This window comes from Gymnoscopelus braueri (assembly GCF_963280865.1).
Source record: "Gymnoscopelus braueri genome assembly, chromosome: 16".
NCBI classification, from domain to species: Eukaryota; Metazoa; Chordata; class Actinopteri; order Myctophiformes; family Myctophidae; genus Gymnoscopelus; species Gymnoscopelus braueri.
Window position 1 is genome coordinate 11,892,860 of NC_137616.1, and position 18,561 is coordinate 11,911,420.

General features: G+C 40.8%; 4 protein-coding genes across 4 annotated transcripts in view; 2 read left to right on the top strand and 2 right to left on the bottom strand.

Annotated features, from left to right (window-relative positions):
• znf292b (zinc finger protein 292b) overlaps positions 1 to 7,328 on the top strand; it is a 28,591-nt gene extending 21,263 nt beyond the window's left edge. Inside the window, exon 8 of the mRNA XM_080453483.1 lies at positions 68 to 7,328. Within this exon, the coding sequence (XP_080309609.1) occupies positions 68 to 6,925 (6,858 nt within the window). The 3' untranslated portion in view covers positions 6,926 to 7,328. The remainder of the gene's footprint in view (positions 1 to 67) is intronic.
• LOC308103242 (4-galactosyl-N-acetylglucosaminide 3-alpha-L-fucosyltransferase 9-like) overlaps positions 1 to 18,561 on the bottom strand; it is a 274,031-nt gene that overhangs the window by 245,544 nt on the left and 9,926 nt on the right. The window lies entirely within an intron of this gene.
• gjb7 (gap junction protein beta 7) lies at positions 8,110 to 10,510 on the bottom strand. Its single transcript, XM_080453484.1, has 2 exons — positions 10,286 to 10,510; positions 8,110 to 8,867 (listed from the first exon to the last, which is right to left on the bottom strand). Exons 1-2 carry the CDS (start codon positions 10,502 to 10,504, stop codon positions 8,268 to 8,270), a joined length of 819 nt encoding a protein of 272 aa, XP_080309610.1. The 5' UTR covers positions 10,505 to 10,510; the 3' UTR covers positions 8,110 to 8,267.
• smim8 (small integral membrane protein 8) lies at positions 13,871 to 15,411 on the top strand. The gene is made up of 2 exons (XM_080453363.1): positions 13,871 to 14,135; positions 15,169 to 15,411. The coding sequence occupies exons 1-2, from the start codon at positions 14,004 to 14,006 to the stop codon at positions 15,325 to 15,327; spliced, it is 291 nt and encodes a 96-aa protein (XP_080309489.1). The 5' UTR covers positions 13,871 to 14,003; the 3' UTR covers positions 15,328 to 15,411.

An 18,561-nucleotide genomic window follows, 5' to 3' on the forward strand; every position in this document is an offset into this window, starting at 1 on the left:
TCGTTTGAGGAAGTGTATACGGATTAATGGGTTAAATTACATTCCTGTGCTTTTTTTTCCCCCACAGAGTGACAGCGTGGGGCTGCCGGCGTGCATTGAAATGTGCATAAGAGCCTTGCAGATGGAATCGAACGAAGCAAGCACCATGGCGAGCATCTGCAAAACCATTTCCTGTTTGCTCCCTACTGACCTGGAAGTAAAGCGAGCCTGCCAGCTAACAGAGTTCCTCCTGGAGCCCACGGTAGACTCCTACTACGCCGTGGAGACGCTATACAACGAACCGGATCAGAAGTTGGAGGAAGAGAACATGCCCGTGCCCAACTCCCTGCGTTGTGAACTCCTGCTGGTCTTCAAGACCCAGTGGCCTTTCGACCCAGAGTTCTGGGACTGGAAGACGCTGAAACGCCAGTGTCTGGCACTGATGGGCGAAGAGGCCTCCATCGTATCGTCCATTGACTTACTCAACGACACAGAGAGCCCGCCCCCTCCTGAGGTAGACTGGGACACCTTTGGCGATGAATCCTTCAAGGATGTTACAGACCACTTTTACGATACCGCCGGTGAATCCCAGGAAGTGCTAGAGAAGAGAAAGAAAAACCGAGAGGCGAAGAAGATGAGGGAAAAGGGTTTCATATCTGCCAGGTTTAGAAACTGGCAGGCGTACATGCAGTACTGTGTTCTGTGCGATAAGGAGTTCCTTGGCCACCGGATCGTACGCCACGCGCAGACTCATTTAAAAGGCGGACTGTATAGCTGCCCAATATGCACTGAGACTTTTGCCACAAAAGACACATTGGTTCCCCATGTAGCGTCACATGTTAAGCAGTCGTGCAAGGAAAGGCTGACCGCGATGAAAACGAATAAGAAATTGGCAAATCCCAAAACGGCTGCGCCTGTTATCGCAGCCTTACAAGCCAAGTCTGAAAATCAGCTCGCTACACCAGAAAATGGGAATTCCCTAGCGCGTAATGGAACGCACCCAGCTGAGACAATATTCACCGGGTCTATGACAGAAAATGGTGAGGAAAATGTATGCCCAGTAGCAAACTGCAGAAAAGGTTTTAAGTTTTTCAAAAATCTTCTTGCGCATGTGAGAGGTCATGGGGATAACGAGGAGGCAAAGCGCTACCTTGAAATGCAGAGCAAGAAGGTTGTTTGTCAGTACTGCCGTCGCCATTTTGTTAATGTCACCCACCTTAATGATCATTTACAGGTTCACTGTGGTGCAAAGCCTTACATTTGCATACAGTTAAATTGCAACGCCAGTTTTCTATCTAACGCTGAGCTCCTAGTGCACAGGAAAGAGCATGCTGTATTTAAGGCCAGATGCATGTTTCCTAATTGTGGGACGATATGTAGTGGAGCCTTCCAGCTGTATGACCACGAGGCGCAGCATTATAAAACATTCACTTGCAAAGTACCTGACTGTGGGAAGGTTTTCCATTCACAAGCGCAGTTGGATTGGCACCAGAGGGAGCATGCCACTGAAGAGGAGAGCAGTCCAACTTCAGAGAACCAGACTTCACAAGACACAGACTTTGGTCCATCACTGATTGAGCGAATGCTCTCTGACCCCACTCCCTTGACACAGGAGACTTCACAAGAGTCAAGCATTTGTAATGAGAACACTGCTCAGCTAGACCGTGGCACAGATGAACGTGCCATTGAGCGCTTGCTGACATATCCTCAAGAACCTATTCACAACTCTGAACAATATGCAGTGAAATGTGAGCCCCAAGACCTACCCTTGTTTTCGCCAGATAACGCTATGATTTCATCCACTATGAATTCACACTTTTCTGACCCAAATAGCTACGAAGATGGCTCAGGTTCTCATTCATTTGATTATGTGCAGTCAGCCCCACAAAATCAACTAATGCCTCCATTTGAAGCCAGTGTAGATCAGTTTTCGCATGTCTTTCACACTAACGCATCACATAGTAGTCAGCCACAGATGTTCTCCAGTGATGGAGATGCTGAATCTATGAGCTACAGCTCCAACTGCATTGTACCTTTTCCACAACAGATCCAGTCTGTGTGCCCTAGCAACCTATTACCACCTGACCAACTCCAAAATAGCATGCCAACAGCAATGTCACAGTCTCTCCCCCCAGCAATGGCCCCTCCGTTACCCTCAGGAACTGGGCCAGACAATCCCATGCCATATTCTGTCAATGCGGCTGTCCCCACAGAGGAGAAAGAGCGACACTACTGTGCATTTGAAACGTGTGTCAGGAACTACAGCTCCTATAGAAGCGTTACAAAGCACATGAAAGCCACCCATCCAGAATTCTATGATCAATGGAAAATTGCCAAGAAAAACGAAAGACCTCCCCGGGGTAGGCCAAAGAAGGGCGGACCCCCTCACCCAGTTGATCTACTTACTACGAACCCACGTGCAAATGTCATACAACCACACCCATTCCCAAACATGCTTCTGAGCTATGATGCACTAACTTCTCATCCCCCATCTATTGCAGATCAACTTGCCCCTATGGACGATATCTTAAACTCTATTGTTCAAATGGGAAGTACCCCAAATCAATTATTAGCTGTGCAGTCTCAAGTTGGAGCAGGTCACCAGTGGCATTCAACATCTGCAAACAAACGAGTTCGTAACGCTGGTCCTGCCCAGTCCCAAACCTATCCATCAAATATGCAAGCGATTGCACAATTTGATGCTACCAGCGGAGCTCTGGCACTTGGTGCCCCCTCTTGCCCTATAATGGGATCCAATTTGAGCAGGTCCGCAGACTCCCTGCAGTCAGCAATCGTGCAAAATGCACCCCAGCCTGTTTTACCCTCATATACAAAACGTATGAAAGTAATACCCGATACAGTGGCAAATTCTGTACCGCGGTATACGCAGATACAAAATGCTTCTCGTACTAATGACAGTGTGCCAGAAATTACAAAGGCAATACTAAGTCCTTCACAAATCAAATTGGAACCTTCACTTGAAGCCTGCGATGCTAGGGCTTGTCTGTCTGAAAATCAAAATGACATTTCTGGACCTGGAAAGCCGAAGGTCAAAAGAACCAGAAGAACAAAGTGGCCAGCCATCGTCAGAGATGGCAAATATATTTGCTGCAGATGTTACAAAGAATTTGATAATCCTAAATCACTGGGAGGTCATCTGTCCAAACGTTCTAACTGCAAGGACTTTGATGATTCGGAGCTAAGTGCAGACTTGCCGACGTCCTTTCTTGATCTTCTCAATTCAGAGCAAACGGTAAACCCCCTTGAGCCACAGCCTTCTTATGATCCCTCTGCAGTTTATCAGGAGAAGCTTGTTCAATCAAGTACTTCAACAGGCCCAAAAGACTTCCCTACTCCTAATTATCCACAAGCCAGTTTGCCAGCGTATGGCAATGGTGAACAAACTGATGATCTTCTTAAACAAATTATGGCTGATGCAAACCTTGCTGACCTGTTTGAGCAACCAACTGCTTCCGAGCCTTCGTTCCAAACTCAATGTGGTCCCTATGGAGCTGTTGAGCGTTTGCCAGAGAGCTCAGTGATACAGCAGAACTCAGTAATACAGCACACTGCAAGTGTCCAGGTTAAGAGGGAGAGTGAAACGTATACAAGACATTACCCCCAGTCAGGTGTTGCTGCATACAGCAACAGTGATTTCCGTGATCCTCTACTTTCACAGCTCCTCTCAGCAAACTCACCTGCCGGTTCTCCTAGGAGTCTGGCCACCGACCACAAGTCCACTGGAGGAATCCTCAATTCTCTCTCCCCAATGAGCAGTCTGACACTGGATATGAACCCGCCAGTGCCACCAGAAACCCAGCGTAGTCCAGCATTAACACACGGCAAGCTGGTTAAGTCAAAGAAGAAGACTACTGATCATAATATCAAGAAGAAATTGCGGGAACAAATTTTGGCAGGTGACTTTCAGCGTAGAAACAGTTCATGTAATCCAGTCGGTGTTGACCCTAATGCTAGTATAATGAGTCCTGTGTCATTGTATCCAAATCAAATTAAACAGGAATCAAACATTGTTACAATCAGTGGAGGACAGGTTCAGACGAATTCTATAATCATCCCCACACGTGAGATTGAAGTCAACATGCCAAGCTTTTCCTGTTTTAGAGAGCCTTCCAGCCCACAACAGATGTCAACCCCCACCAGCGTAGAGGCTAATGATGTTGAAATGGGCCCCGCACGGCTTTCTGTTCGCCCACCACAGTGGGTGATGGAGGTAGAGAACGCTTTTGACAAACTTGACCTGATCGAGATGTCTGCCCAGACAGCAACCAGCCTCTGTCAGTCTCCACAAATAAGCCACAATATTCACAATGATATAGTGTCAGCAGCGACCAGCCTCTGTCAGTCTCCACAAATAAGCCACAATATTCACAATGATATAGTGTCAGCAGCGACCAGCCTCTGTCAGTCTCCACAAATTAGCCACAATATTCGCAATGATACGGTGTCAGCAACGGCCAATCCCCAAAGCCCGGCTTTCAGGCCGTTTGCTTGTGAGATTGAGAACTGCGAATTTAGGTCCATGTCGTTGGAAGCACTTTGGAAACATCTCGGCAAATCTCACAACTACACATCAGAGATGATCATTTTATTTAGGAAAAAACAAGGTAGATTTGCACCGTTTGGCTGTCAAAAATGTAGCAAAACCTTTACCCGTAACTCAAACCTCCGTGCTCACTACCTGTCATCTCACAAGTTGTCCCATGAAGAGATTAAGGATCTAGATGAGCAACGTATGATAGCTAGAAAAGCTCTTAGGGAGACTCTGATCAGTCCAAGCACTGTTGTAAACCCAGCCCCATCTGCTCAGACCACCATTGTGACTCCCCTCCCCTCTACTTATATGCTCCAAGCTCCAATTAAACAAGAATACCAGCCACCGTCATTTGGCCAGTATAACAGAAATAGAATCGATCAGAGATTGCCTGTTGGCCACAACACACACAAGTTAATTAATACCAACACACACAAGTTAATTAATACCAAATGTGGTCAAACTCAAATTATTCCCTTGCGAAAAGCAGAACTAACAACGGCACCAAGTTGTACAGTGACCCAGCAGGCCCAAGAACCTGGCCCTGTCACAGAACAGTGGTCAGATGGACAGAATAGACCAGTTTCCTCCGTTTGCACTCAATACTCGTCAGGCCACCAAACTGGAACTCAATCGCCAACAGCGTCAACTTCTCAGTCTCTAGGAGATCAGTCTAAAATGAACAATCAGAGAATGATCAAACCCAAAATGGAAGATCTGGACGAAGAACCCCCTAAAAAGTCAAAGGGGAAGCGGTCGGAATCAAATGACGCATACATTTACAGACCATATCGCTGTGTACACAAAGGCTGTATGGCAGCCTTTACCATCCAGCACAATCTGATCCTCCATTATAGGGCTGTTCACCACTCCGCCCTGTCAGCATTGGAGGTGAACCAGGATCAAAGTGAGGGGCTGGACGATAAGTACCAGGACGAGGAGCCACAGGTCATCCATTCAGTCGTTTCAGAATTTAGATGCGGAGTTAAGGACTGTTCGAGAGTTTTCGTAGAAGTTGCCAGCCTTCTGCAGCATTATCTGCAGCTTCATGAATTCAACTTGGAACGGGCTGGTGCTATTATGTCCACCATCTACCTTGGCAGGTTTTCTTGTGATCAGCAGGGATGTGCGACATCCTTCACTTCTCTGTGGAAGTACATCGAACATGTCAAAGAAAAGCACAAAAATGTCCCGCTGTCCAAAGCCGAACAACACGGGATGTTTCAGTGTGACGTTGAAGGATGTGAACTTGTATATGCCACAAAGTCAAACCTGCTCAGGCATAGGGGGAAAAAGCACCCTGACATTTACTGTATTGAATTTAAGAAGCATCAGATAAGCGAGGAAGGGGTGAAACAGAGCTCAAAGAATCCCCATTACCAAATCACAAAGTCGAGCAATGGTAAAGAAAATATTGAGAGCAATAAAAAGATACCCAAGGTCAGTGAGAAAAAGAAAACTGAGAAAACAAAAAATCACTGGAGTAAATATGGAATGCCCTCCCTGAAATCTAAGGAAGAGGCAGCTGTAATGTGCACAAAGAAATCCACTCTACAATACCCCTGTATGATAAAAGGATGCGAGTCTGTGATGAGGTCAGAACGGAGCATAATTAAGCATTATGTTGGACACGGGCTGTCTGAGAAATACTTGGAGGAGCAGAGGAGCCGCTTCATATATTGCAAAAAGTTTGCGCGGTACAAATACCACTCGATGAGGAGTGACGAGGATTCCAAATCGGAGAATAGTTCTGACCTGTCCGATTCAGAGGACATGTCAAACACTGGCGTAGAAGGGAGTGGATATGAATATTCCAAGCCAGTCTTGCGGAAACGTGTGGCAGCTGAACTCTCTGCCAAAATGTTTGATGGCAAACTATCATCAAATGATGACATTTCTGATAACGGTTCCGATTTCTCTGTAGTGGTCAAAGTCAAACGCAAAAGAGGGCGTCCACGAAAACCGGAGAACATGAAATTTGACAAAAGTCACAAAAGGAAGAGGCCGGTCAGATCAAAAAAGAGTCGTAAAGTTTACCGCAAAGTAGAAGAATCAGATGACTCTTCCTGCCCTGCCATTGTTCAGGACGAGCTTGGTGAGCAAAATGTGAGTGCAGAGTTAACCTCATTTAAACCCATGGGATTTGAAATGTCCTTCCTGCAGTTCTTGGAGCAGTCAAACCAATCTCATCAGACAAGGTTTAGGAGAACGTCCTGTTCGTTTGTGCACACCAAAGAAACCTGTGTTGAGTTCAACAACCGTCAGAATTTTAAGTCACTCAATAAGGTCACAATTGTTGTTGATGAAGCTTTTTCAGATGTCACTGAACATCTATTGAAACAACTTCAGGATATGCGACCCACGGTTATATTGGAGAAAAATGATTTTGAATGATTTTTTTTTTTTTTTTTAAGAAATAGAATCTCAGGAGTAGAATGTTTTATCTGATGTGGACTGATGCCCTACAAATACATGTTTTTGTTGTTACATTGCTATACTATACTGTAATATTACCTCTATAAAATGTGTCCTTTTTTTAAACAATAAATTACATAGCATGTTTGTATTTACAATCTAATAAATCACCAGTTAAACCAAGAGGGAGAAGAAAAAAAAAAGTATGGCACCAGCTTATGATGTCTTAATCGTCCCTATGGGACAACATAGGCCTATGATTAAATTGACTCTGAATTGTAATAATGTGTATAGTTTGTGATTTGAAGATGCTGTGTGTATGTATTGTTTTAAATCAACTACTGCCCTCAGCAGTCTTAATACAATTAAACACATTTTATTAGTTTGTTTTCCACTGTGCTTTTTTCCCCCCGTTCCACTTTAAAACTGCACATGTTTAAATTCATTTAAAGTTAAAGGTACTGCAAATACCACTCAGTTTTGCAATTTGCTGTATACTTATGTAATATAATCTGTGATAATTATTTTACATGAGCAACCAGAACTTATAACTCATCTTGCTGGCACACATTTGCATCTTAGTGCTCTGCTGTTGAGTCAAAGTTGTCCAGTCTTCAAAGATATTTGCTAAATTGCCCCAAAGCCATTGTGATGATGTATAGAGGTTCTTAACCTGAGCGGTAGCCATGTTGTTTAAAGTGATTTGGTAGGACAAGTAAATGGAAAAAAAATACTCCACCGTATTGTTTCCACAAACTTACGTGGAAGTGGATCACATAAGATTACAGGGAAGAATAAATGTGTATAATTCTTTATAAAAAGCAATCACATGATTTTGGGGATATGGTTCACAATATATTCATTCATAAGAAATAGTAATACTTAAAAAGTAATAAATATACTGACTGAATACATTGCTGAACATGTAGCAATTATTTTACACCTAGCTATGAGGACATTTGAATGATTAAACTCTTTTACTGACAGTTTTCAGTTTGAAATGTGTTCAAAGACGTTTGTGATTTTCTGTGGATAGAGAATGGTCAAATTGTATCCCATTTATTAGGGCAATGGTTCTGAGGAGTCCCCAGCTAAATGATTGATTCATCATGGTTGATGATATAGGAACCAAATGGACCCTTACAGGCTTGTAATTAAGAGTGTACAAATGAAACCAAATGGACCGTATGGATCCATTTTGGTATTTTTTTTACACTCAAACTTGAGCATTTTGATTGAGGTCCCAGACACAAAACTCATAAAATGGGGGTCAGTGCATCCCAAACTGGGGGTCCTTGAAATTAGAAAGGTTGAGAATCTATCAGAGGACGGGCTGTTTTTCATCCGTAGACGTTGATGGCTGTGGTGGGCTTGTGTCTTCGTTTGGTGTGGGCTTCTGCTGCTGTGATGGTGTGAGGGACCTGGTGCTGACGACAACAGGTGCAGCTGCACCACGGCATTGACAGTGAGCACTGCGGGCCCCAGCCTCCACCGGCATATACCGCTTGTTGAAACATTTCCAGCAGTGTTTAGATAAGATATACACCAATTCCACGAAATTCAACACAATACACAGAATAGACGTGCAGCCCATGATGTAAAGGAAGACCTTCTTCTCGGTCGGTTTGGCAACGTAACAATCCACCGTGTTGGGACAGGGGTCCAAACTGCACTGTAGCAGCACCGGCACCTCGAAGCCACTGTACAGAAAATAAAAGGCGAGTAGGGACCCCACCTCAAAGACTGTCTTGAACACCAGACTGACAATGTAGGTGCACAGCAGGCCTCCGTCAAGGCTGCCCTTGTTCTTGTACAGTTTGCGGTGGCATGTGGCCTCTCTGTGCTCTCTGTACGCCACATGCAGAGCCACCAGCAGGGAAGGGGTGGACACCATGATGAGCTGCAGGGCCCACAGACGGACCTGGGAGATGGGGAAGAGGAAGCAGTGGTCGAAAGTAAATTGAGTATTTCCATTCTTTGTAATACTTTTACTCCACTAACACCTCTGAGGCAATTATTTAACTTTTTACTCCACTACAATTATTTGACAGCTTTATTTACTAATTACTTGCAGAATTTGATTATTATTACAAAACATACAAGGCCCATTTTATACTTTGGCAATGGAAAATAGCCGATTTACAAGCTCACAATGCATCACATAGGGACACGTGAGCTTGTAAATCTGCTATTTTGGAAAAGGTTTGACATATTTTGAACACGTTCTGAGTACTTTTGTAGCCTACTGTTGTACATTTTTATGCCAACTTTCATACTTTGACTCAAGTACATTTGTGAATTCAGCTAAGCCTATTGTTTTCTTTTGTATACTGTGGTATTGCTACTTTTACTTAAAGCTGTCACTTTTTTTGTGAATAAAATGCTATTTTGTCCTAGCCTGGTAGAGTTATGGTAGAGTATGTTAATACAATATAGCCTTAGTTATAACTATACAATCGGGGTTGTATTTGGTCTCCCTGCTCTTCTATTAAGACATTTGGATCCTGTGTCTATTGGACACGACCTTTGACACGATCCTGTTTCTAGTTTGACACAAATTTTTACCTGAAGTTCAAAATTCTATTTCTCCCCAGAGCAAGCAGGCAGGCTCTATTAGCTCAGTGGTACAAATGTCAACACTTAGAGACCCGGCCCAGGTAAAACAGTAAAGTTGCATAATGCAGCTTCAATTAAAAATAAAAATACCGTACATAAATTTGAGTAGGGTAGCTATTTCTTCCACCGCTGGTCACCGCTGGCCCGTGACCATGTCCGTGGCAAGACTTGGCCTTGTCTGTGGCAAATTTTAGATTTTTAGTTTTTTACATATAACATTATAATGATGTCATTTTGATCATAAGACCCAATTACTGAATGTCAGTGTCCAGGTTTTCTTCAGAATATATGACATTGATTTACTATGACACTGTGGCACATTAGGAGTCCACTAGGACAGTGGTTCTCTAACTTTTTTATTTTCAAAGACCCCCATAGCTCTGAGAGTGCAAATAGACCTCTGAGAGTGCACACCAGGTGTGCACTCTCAGAGTTATGGGGGTCTTTGAAAATAAAAAGTTGCACTCTCAGCATTATGGGTGCAGGACAGGTGCTGGGGGTCCATGTGTGCACTCTCAGAGTTACAGACCTGCAAAGGTCATTTAAGGCTATAGCTCTTGTGTTTCTGGTAATATTAATGTCCACTCATATGTATGTCCATGGCAAAAAACATATTTTTACAAAAATGTCCACCACAAGCCAGCATGGCTATGACCCCTGACTGGGCTCCATGCAGCCATGCAAGGCCCACAGACAGACAGACAGACAGACAGACAGACGGACCTGGGAGATGGGGAAGAAGTAGTCGAAGCACACGTTCTCGCAGCCGGGCTGCCGGGTGTTGCAGGTGAAGTCCTTGTTCTCATCCTTCCACACCGCCTCGGCCGCAGCCACGTACACCAGGATGCGGAAGATGAACAGGATGGACAGCCAGACCCTACCCACCACCGTGGAGTACTTGTTCACCCCGCTGAGGACGTTCTCCAGGAACAGCCAGTTCATGCTGTCTGCTTACTGGCTTAATAGACAGGAAAATCCTCAGTCAGTCAGTCAGTCAGTCAGTCAATCAATCTATACAAATATAGCCTAATAATAAAATAGCCTAACTAGATTAGATTAAATTAATAGGATGTAGAATAAACAAGTGAAATTGGAAGTGGTGAAACAAATTAAACACTATTAAATGTAAGCTGAAAAATGTGCTTTGTGTGTTCTCTCTCCTGATTGGATCAAACTGGAATCCCATTCCCAACCTCAAATGTTATTAAATTAAAGGTAGGGTAAGTGATGTATCTAGGCCTATTTTAGTTTTTTGTTTTGTTAAAATAAGTGTTAAATAGCTTTATATTCTGATAGTAATCATTGCTATAGAGTGTTTGATGACAGGGGTCCCCCTGTCTTTCCAGCTCTTTAGTAAACAGAACATGCATTTTCAGGTCGGGATACCAGTGTTATCCAATCAGGGGGGAGAACTCACACACGATACAGATTAAACAAGTGAAGTTGGAAGTGATGACACAAAGAAATTAGCAGACAAAATTGGAACTGGGACACTATAAAGTTGAAGCTGATAAACGGGTACCCTATACTCTCTCCTGATTGACTGAAATTGGCAACGAACCTGAAAATATATTTTTTGTTTATTAAAGAGCTGGAGAGACAGGGACTCCAGCTGTTACTGAACAAAACTCAGCAATGATTAGCCTATAGTATCACAAAAAGAGCTTTAACCTTTTAACAAAACACGTTTTGTTTTAACCACAAAATATCACTTACCCAGTTTCCTATACCTTTAAAGTTTCATTAAAGTTTAAAATACATTTAAAGGTAGGGTAAGTGATTTACTTTGGTTAAAATAAGTGTTAAATAGCTCTATATTCTATACTATATTCTATACTCATTGCTATAGAGTGTTTGTTCAGTAAAAGGAGTCTCCCATGTCTCTCCAGCTCTTTATTAAACAGAAAATGCAATTTTCAGTGCTCTCTCCTGATTGGTTGTCACCTACCTGAAAATGTACTATATTCTGTTTACTAAAGAGCTGGAGAGACCCCTGTGACCAAACAAACGCTCTGTAGCAATGATTACTACTTTAACCTTTTTAACAAAAACAAAAAAATATCACTTCCCCTACCTTTAATTAATTTAAATCAAAATGCATGGAACCAAATAGACTTTATAATTATAATGTATTTATTGTTTTACAGAGGCACGTATCTTAATTTATTCAATTTGTGTTAAAACGATTAGTCTCATAAATCAGTGAGTGGATTTTGGAATCCCCAGATATGAATTTATCCTGAAAGGATGTAGTAGCCTATAGCCGGCTAATTCACAGATCTGCTTATTTTGAAAACTGTAATTCCCTTTAATTAATAGGTCTATGATGATGATGATATTTTACTTGGCCTGTTAAAATTAGGCCTGTTTTATGCTTTGAGCAAAATTGTACTGTAGGTATGCCCTTTGATATCATTTTGGAGACTATGCCGATCAAGGCTTATTATTTCCATATAGGAGAAAATCATATGCTATAGGCCTACTGATAACCAATGTGACAAAGAAAACGTACCTTTGCAGCAGGACAACTGTGAAGAAGATCAGCTTGGACTTTTAACTGCTGTTTGTCACAATCCACCTGGAGACTGTCCTTATGCCACACCTTATGTAACCAAATGCTTATTTGAATAGCTGTTTCCCTAGGAAGCGACATCAATTTCTCTAGCCTATGGCAAATAAAATACATAGGCTACAAGTACTGCTTTAATTATCAGCACATATATGTGCATGGCTATATATATATATATAGCCATGCTGTGTAGGTATAAGTCTGTTAAAGTAGCATATAAACACAGTCAGGTTTAATAGTTAATATGCAGTATCCACACACATCATCACCATAACAACCCTAATGTAAATATCTGTTTTTCCCTGTTCATTGTCTTCTATAGGCCTACCTGTGTTCATGTTCAAAGAGAGGGCAGCAGGCGACCATTCGTGGTTTTACTGCTGTGATGAGAGGTAGAGCACCAATGGTGGAAAAAGTACTCACATGTTTTATTTACTTAAGTAAAAGTATTAATACTGCAATGTAGAAATACTCTGTTAAAGTAAAGGTCTGGAATTCAAAATGTACATGAGAAAAAGTACAACATTTTTGGTATCAAAATGTACTTAATGTACCAAAAGTAAAAGTACTCATTATGCAGAATGTGCCATTTCACAAGTTTTCAAATGTATAAAATGTATAAAAATCCTTAGAAAATGGCAGATCTACAAACTCACAACAGTCTCAAATAAGCGACGAGTTGTGAGCTTGTAGATCAGCTATTTTCAATTTGCAGTATATATAGTAATAGTATATACATATAGGTCTGACGTGGTTTTGTAATAATAATCAAAATCTACAAAGTAACTAGTAGGCTAACTAAAGTTTTCAAATAATTATAGTGGAGTAAAAAGTACAATATTTGCCACTGAGAGATGTAGTGGAGTAGAAGTAAAATTATTGAAAATTGGAAGTACTCCAGTAAAGTAAAACATACCTCAAAATTGTGCTTAAGTACAGTACTTGAGTAAATGTACTTAGTTACTTTCCACCACTGCCAGAGCACCATGTAATTTGTATGAGCATATTGTCTTACTACTCATCAATAAATCATTTGTGCTTACATGCGTCATATGTTTTACTTGTGCAGTTTTATCTATCGCAGGTTTAAGGGTTTTGTCTGGGGTTTTTTTTTGAAAAAAGAGAAAAGAAAACACTTGCCAGTTGCTCACTGACCTCTTAAAAAAAGGGTAAGTTTATCATTCTTTGTTTTGCAAATTATTGACCAAGTTCTAACCAGCAGGTGTCGCTGTGGCGTTTTTTATAGAAGGTTGAGTTTAGTCTTCTTTCATTCGCACTCGTTGGTTGTGTTGACATTGAAACTAGTGTTGCCATGTCGGCTTATAATAAGCGACTTTGGGCTTATTTTCTGTAAAGTAAATATTGGTTAATTAAGCGGGTTGCGTTTTTTTGGGCTAGTTTCTAACGTGTACTTGTTTATTTATGCTTGCTTCCACATGTTTTATTGTTATTTAAACCAGTGGTTCTCAAAAATCATGAAAATGTTTTGTGGGAGCATTTGTGTTGTTAGAATGTTTCAAAAAATATATATTCCAAATATTCCACATTATTGCAAGATAACATAGCAGATCTACAAGCTCACAACGCGTCGCGATGCGACGTAGAGCTTGTAGATCGGCTATTTTCAAATAGCCGATGCATAGGTTTAAAGTGCTCATGTGGCTCATGCTGCTTCTTTTGGGATTGTTTTCATAGACCTGGTTGCTTGTTCCTCTCACAGAATCTGGCAACACTGATTGAAACATGGCTCCCTACAGAGACACAACACCAACATAGTTTCAGAGAAAAAAACCCTGTGATGTTCTCTTTTCAGACCTGGTTTTCACCGTTAAATAGCTGTCATTTATACAAATAAAAACACAATAAGACATCATGTCATCTGTAGGGTCCAGTGAAGGAGGGAAGGAGGCTCCCAAGGAGAAAGGCTTCAGGATCCCTGGGCTGAGAGGAGCAAAGACCACCACTCTGTTCAGAGCTGTCAACCCTGAGCTCTTCATCAAACCAGTGAGACTTTATTGCTCTTTTATCTCTTTATTTGATCTGTATTGAACACTGGTGTAAAGTAACTAAGTACATTTACTCAAATGCTGTACTTGAGAGGAGCAAAGACCACCACTCTGTTCAGAGCTGTCAACCCTGAGCTCTTCATAATAATAATAATGCTCTTTTATCCAGTGGTGGAAGAAGTACTCAGATATTTTACTTAAGTAAAAGTATAGCAATATCACAATATAAAAATACTCTGTTACAAGTAAAAGGCCTGATCTGTTCAAAATGTGACTTGAGTAAAAGCACAAAGGTATTGGCATTAACAGTTAACTAGGTAACTTTGAGCCTAAATTTAAAAAATATATTTTTTAAAGTTTTGTTCCACTGTTTATGTTGGCATTCCACTGCTTATGTTGACATTCATCCCTTGCCAATTTTACATTGAGGTGCCCATGATGTCCCTTGTGCCCACCTATCCTGTATCCGATAAGATACATCTATGGTAGTCTTGATCCAAGGCTAATGTTTACCCACTCCTCCTGCATACAATTCAAATCGATTGAACACTGGGCCACGCTGTTAAACTTCAAAGTTTAACATTGTCACATGACATCACAAGTTTACAGGCGTAAAAGAGTGGGTGATTAATTTATTTGTTTTTTATACTTTTGTTAACCGTAGACCGTAGAAAAGAAGACATAATGTTAAATATACAATGTCAAATATAAGGTGCATGGTCAAAATAGGACTAAACTATCTGCCTTTAATTGGCACTCCTACTTCTACTGCTGTATATTGTTGACATATGTTGTATTTATTTATTGCTTGGTTGTCTGCAGTTAAAGCACATTGTAACATTGTTATCATTATCATTAAACTGAGGCAATGTATACTTCCTATGCAAGTAGAGACAACATTTGCAGCAGATATAGAACCACATCACAACATGTTACTGTGTGTATACACTGCCAGTGCAGCAGCAGTGGAATGTATTCACAATCATATCTACAAAAGTGACAATGCCTCTGCCTGTGATTGTGTTTTGCAGAACAAACCAGTGATGGCATTTGGACTGATATCGATCACCTTGTGCGTTGGATATCTGGGCTACATGCACGCAATGAAAGACAACGACCAACAACTTTACGAAGCTACCGACAGCGAAGGAGAGAGATACATGAGAAGAAAGACCTCAAAGTGGGACTGAAAACATTTGCACATATTATGTAAACATGCTATAAAGGATTGGGTCGGTATGTACGTCTTGGGAATTAAACTACTTTGTGAACTCTGGTATGTCTTCTATGTCATGTCATGTGAAAGAACAGGCTGTTTATTTCAGTTTAGTGAGGTACGGTAAGGAACTGTTCTATTCACTGTTCTGATTATAAAGGTAAAAGCCCTGTTTTTCTTTTTCAGGTGAATATTGGTAGGCAGTGTAGGCCTATTAAATATGGGGGGGGGGGGTAAGTGATTTACAAGCTATACTATTATTGTCTAGATATAAATATTTGATTAGATTCCAGATTGGCCTTTTAGTCGTAGTCACAACACTTACACTGGCAGCCCAATAATAAACGCTGGTCTACTGATAAAGTATGTGGATACCCAAGACATGGAAAGTTATTAGCCATTGCAGTTAGTGCCAGGTACCAATACATTACTTAATCACTTAGTCCCTATGTGGTTACCAGTTTTAACCACTTAAACCCTACAAATTGCATTGACTAGTGTCAAAAGTCATGAAGATTGTCGAGGGACTGGTCTTGCAGCACCTGAAGTCTCTGATGTGTCACTCCCTGAACCCCCTGCCGTTTACATACTAGGCAAACATTGGTGTGGATGATACACAGAGCCTACACACACACACCTGGAGAGGCGGTGCAGCACTGTGAGAGTAATGTTCTTTGACTTCTCCAATGCCTTCAACACATCCAACCATGCTGGATAGCTGAACAGCTCTCAGAGATGCGGGTGGACCACGGCCTGGTGTCTTGGATTATGGACTACCTCAAGAGCAGACAACATTACATCAAACTGCCTATTGTGCTGTGACACTGGTGATTAACACCAGCACTCCCCAAGGAATGAAGCAGATGTATGGGTGTCATTTTGTGTATGTTGTATACAGGCTTTAGTTTTCTTATACAATGCATTTTATGGAGTGGCCCTTTGAGGTTTTATAGGGAGGTAATTAACTGCCATAAAATAACTGCACTAATGATACAGACACAGTTTCCTAGTTAAATTCTAACTAGTTTAAATTGGATACACATACACTGAAACATACAGTTATAGATGGTCCATTTAAATCATTTAAAGGGATCTTAATGATTGAGGTATTATGTTGCTCTGTTACATTGACCTAGTGTGAGACAACTCATGATCTAACTAGGGCCCCTACACACTGCACGACATTTGAAATGGTCGGCGAGTAAACAGATCGTTAAGCATTTCACATTGCACGAGTTTCTCTCTTGAAATCGGGCTATATATATCGTTGTGGTTCTCGCACGATTGATTGGTCGATGACAGGGGCTCACTCATTACAAGATATTTCACCACGATACCCAGTGTGAGTTTGCTCTGCTGAAGCCAGTGAGGCTGATAAGTACACACATACTGTAAGAAGATGCACACTGTATACTAATGTGCACTAACATGCACTGCAACAAACGCACACACACACGCCCACGCACTTTGAGTTACAGACTCCTGGGTGGAGTTCCAGCTGTAGGGGTATAAAGTTCTCTGTTCCACAGGGCAGCATTGAATTCTCGTTTGACAGATTTCCCATTTAGTTCCTATGTGTTAATGTCGAGTCATTTTGAGATTCTATTTGTGTTTTGCCAGTTTCCCAATAACCACACATCACTCTTTTTTTATGACTAGGAACCACAATGTGATCTTTCCTGTTCACCCTCTATACATGGCTGACTTCTGTTTCAGCTTGGTTACACGTGCCATCATTTTGTGTTCGTCGTTCATTTATGTTCATTGCAACTGCTCTCTGTTAAATAACATGTATAAAGGATAGGCACAAATATAGCTTTTAGCTTCAGCCTATAGGTTACTTTTTCGATCAACCAGAAAAAAAAACTTTTGTTTACAGTATGTTGGCTAATGTTTTATGATACTGTTCTAAACTATCTATCTACTACTATCTACAGAAGTTGTTTGATGGATATAGACTGGTATAGGATATTATACACATACAAAACTCGTACAGAGAATGCATTCATTTGCATAATACGACTGTATAGTAATTATAGTATTCATTAAGGTCTATGGACAGACTGTAAATATATTCTTCTCGGATTCACTGCTTATGGCATTTATATATTTATTGTTGATAGACGTACATATTCATACATAATGTAATGTGTGTGTATTCATTGTTATACAATCATTCAATATTCACTGTTGATAGACTGTTTGTATATCCATTCACGGCTGATACTGTAGTAGACTATATATCATTCATATATTCAGTGTTCATACTGTACATAAAATAATTCATGTGAATTGATTCATGTGACTTCATATATTCCTCCCTATTTTAATTGGCAATAGATTCATTCATATATTATATATTCACTGTTGATACTGCAGTGTAGATTATCATTCATATATTCAGTGTTCATAGACTGTACATATAGGCCTACTGCATTTATTAATATTGATAGGCTGTACATGTATTCATATGTTAATTGCCAATAGATGTATATTCATCGTAATTGCACATGTATTTATATATATGTAGCTCATTCAGAGACTCAGTTCAGTCTAGTGCCAGAATCTAAGCTCCTTTTATTTTAATATATTTATATTTTGCTTTTGGTGTTAAGTATTACGTGTATCTCTCCTGTGTGCTCTATGACTCCTGAATTAATTGTCCTGCCAAATATATAATAAAATAGCAGATCTAAGGGTTGTGAGCTTGTAGATCTGCTATTTTCAAATAGCCAAAGTTTAAATAGGGGCTAAAGTGGTTAATGTATGTTTTCGTAATAATAATTTAAAAAAAAAGTCTACAAAGTAACTAGTAACTAAAAGTTTCAAATAATTATAGTGGAGTAAAAGTACAATATTTGCCTCTGAGAGGTAGTGGAGTAGAATTGGAAATACTCCAGTAAAGTAAAAGTACCTCAAAATTGTACTTAAGTACAGTAGTACTTGAGTAAATGTAGCCTATAGTTACTTTCCACCACTGCTTCGGGGTGACTAGTGCACTAAAAATGATTAAATATTTATAACCAAATAGGAAGTCGGGAAAGTCATGCATGGAACTCGTAGAAGTTCCCTATGATGCTGATGATCGCTCCCTCCCGGCTGCATCTGCAGCCTGGCTACGTTTATGTTCTTCTGTGGGTTTGGTGTTTTTCTGCAGCCCACGTTTCCACGCCCTCCTCGCTAATTTGCAGCTTATAAATGATCCCTG

What these genes read in the sequence shown, in the direction of transcription:
- gjb7 (XM_080453484.1), bottom strand. Translation starts at nt 10,504, where the DNA reads ATGAACTGGCTGTTCCTGGAGAACGTCCTCAGCGGGGTGAACAAGTAC. An exon ending in ACTTCTTCCCCATCTCCCAG is followed by an intron (nt 8,868 to 10,285) that starts GTCCGTCTGTCT and finishes CCCATCTCCCAG; the next exon opens with GTCCGTCTGTGGGCCCTGCA.
- smim8 (XM_080453363.1), top strand. Translation starts at nt 14,004, where the DNA reads ATGTCATCTGTAGGGTCCAGTGAAGGAGGGAAGGAGGCTCCCAAGGAG. An exon ending in CTGAGCTCTTCATCAAACCA is followed by an intron (nt 14,136 to 15,168) that starts GTGAGACTTTAT and finishes TGTGTTTTGCAG; the next exon opens with AACAAACCAGTGATGGCATT.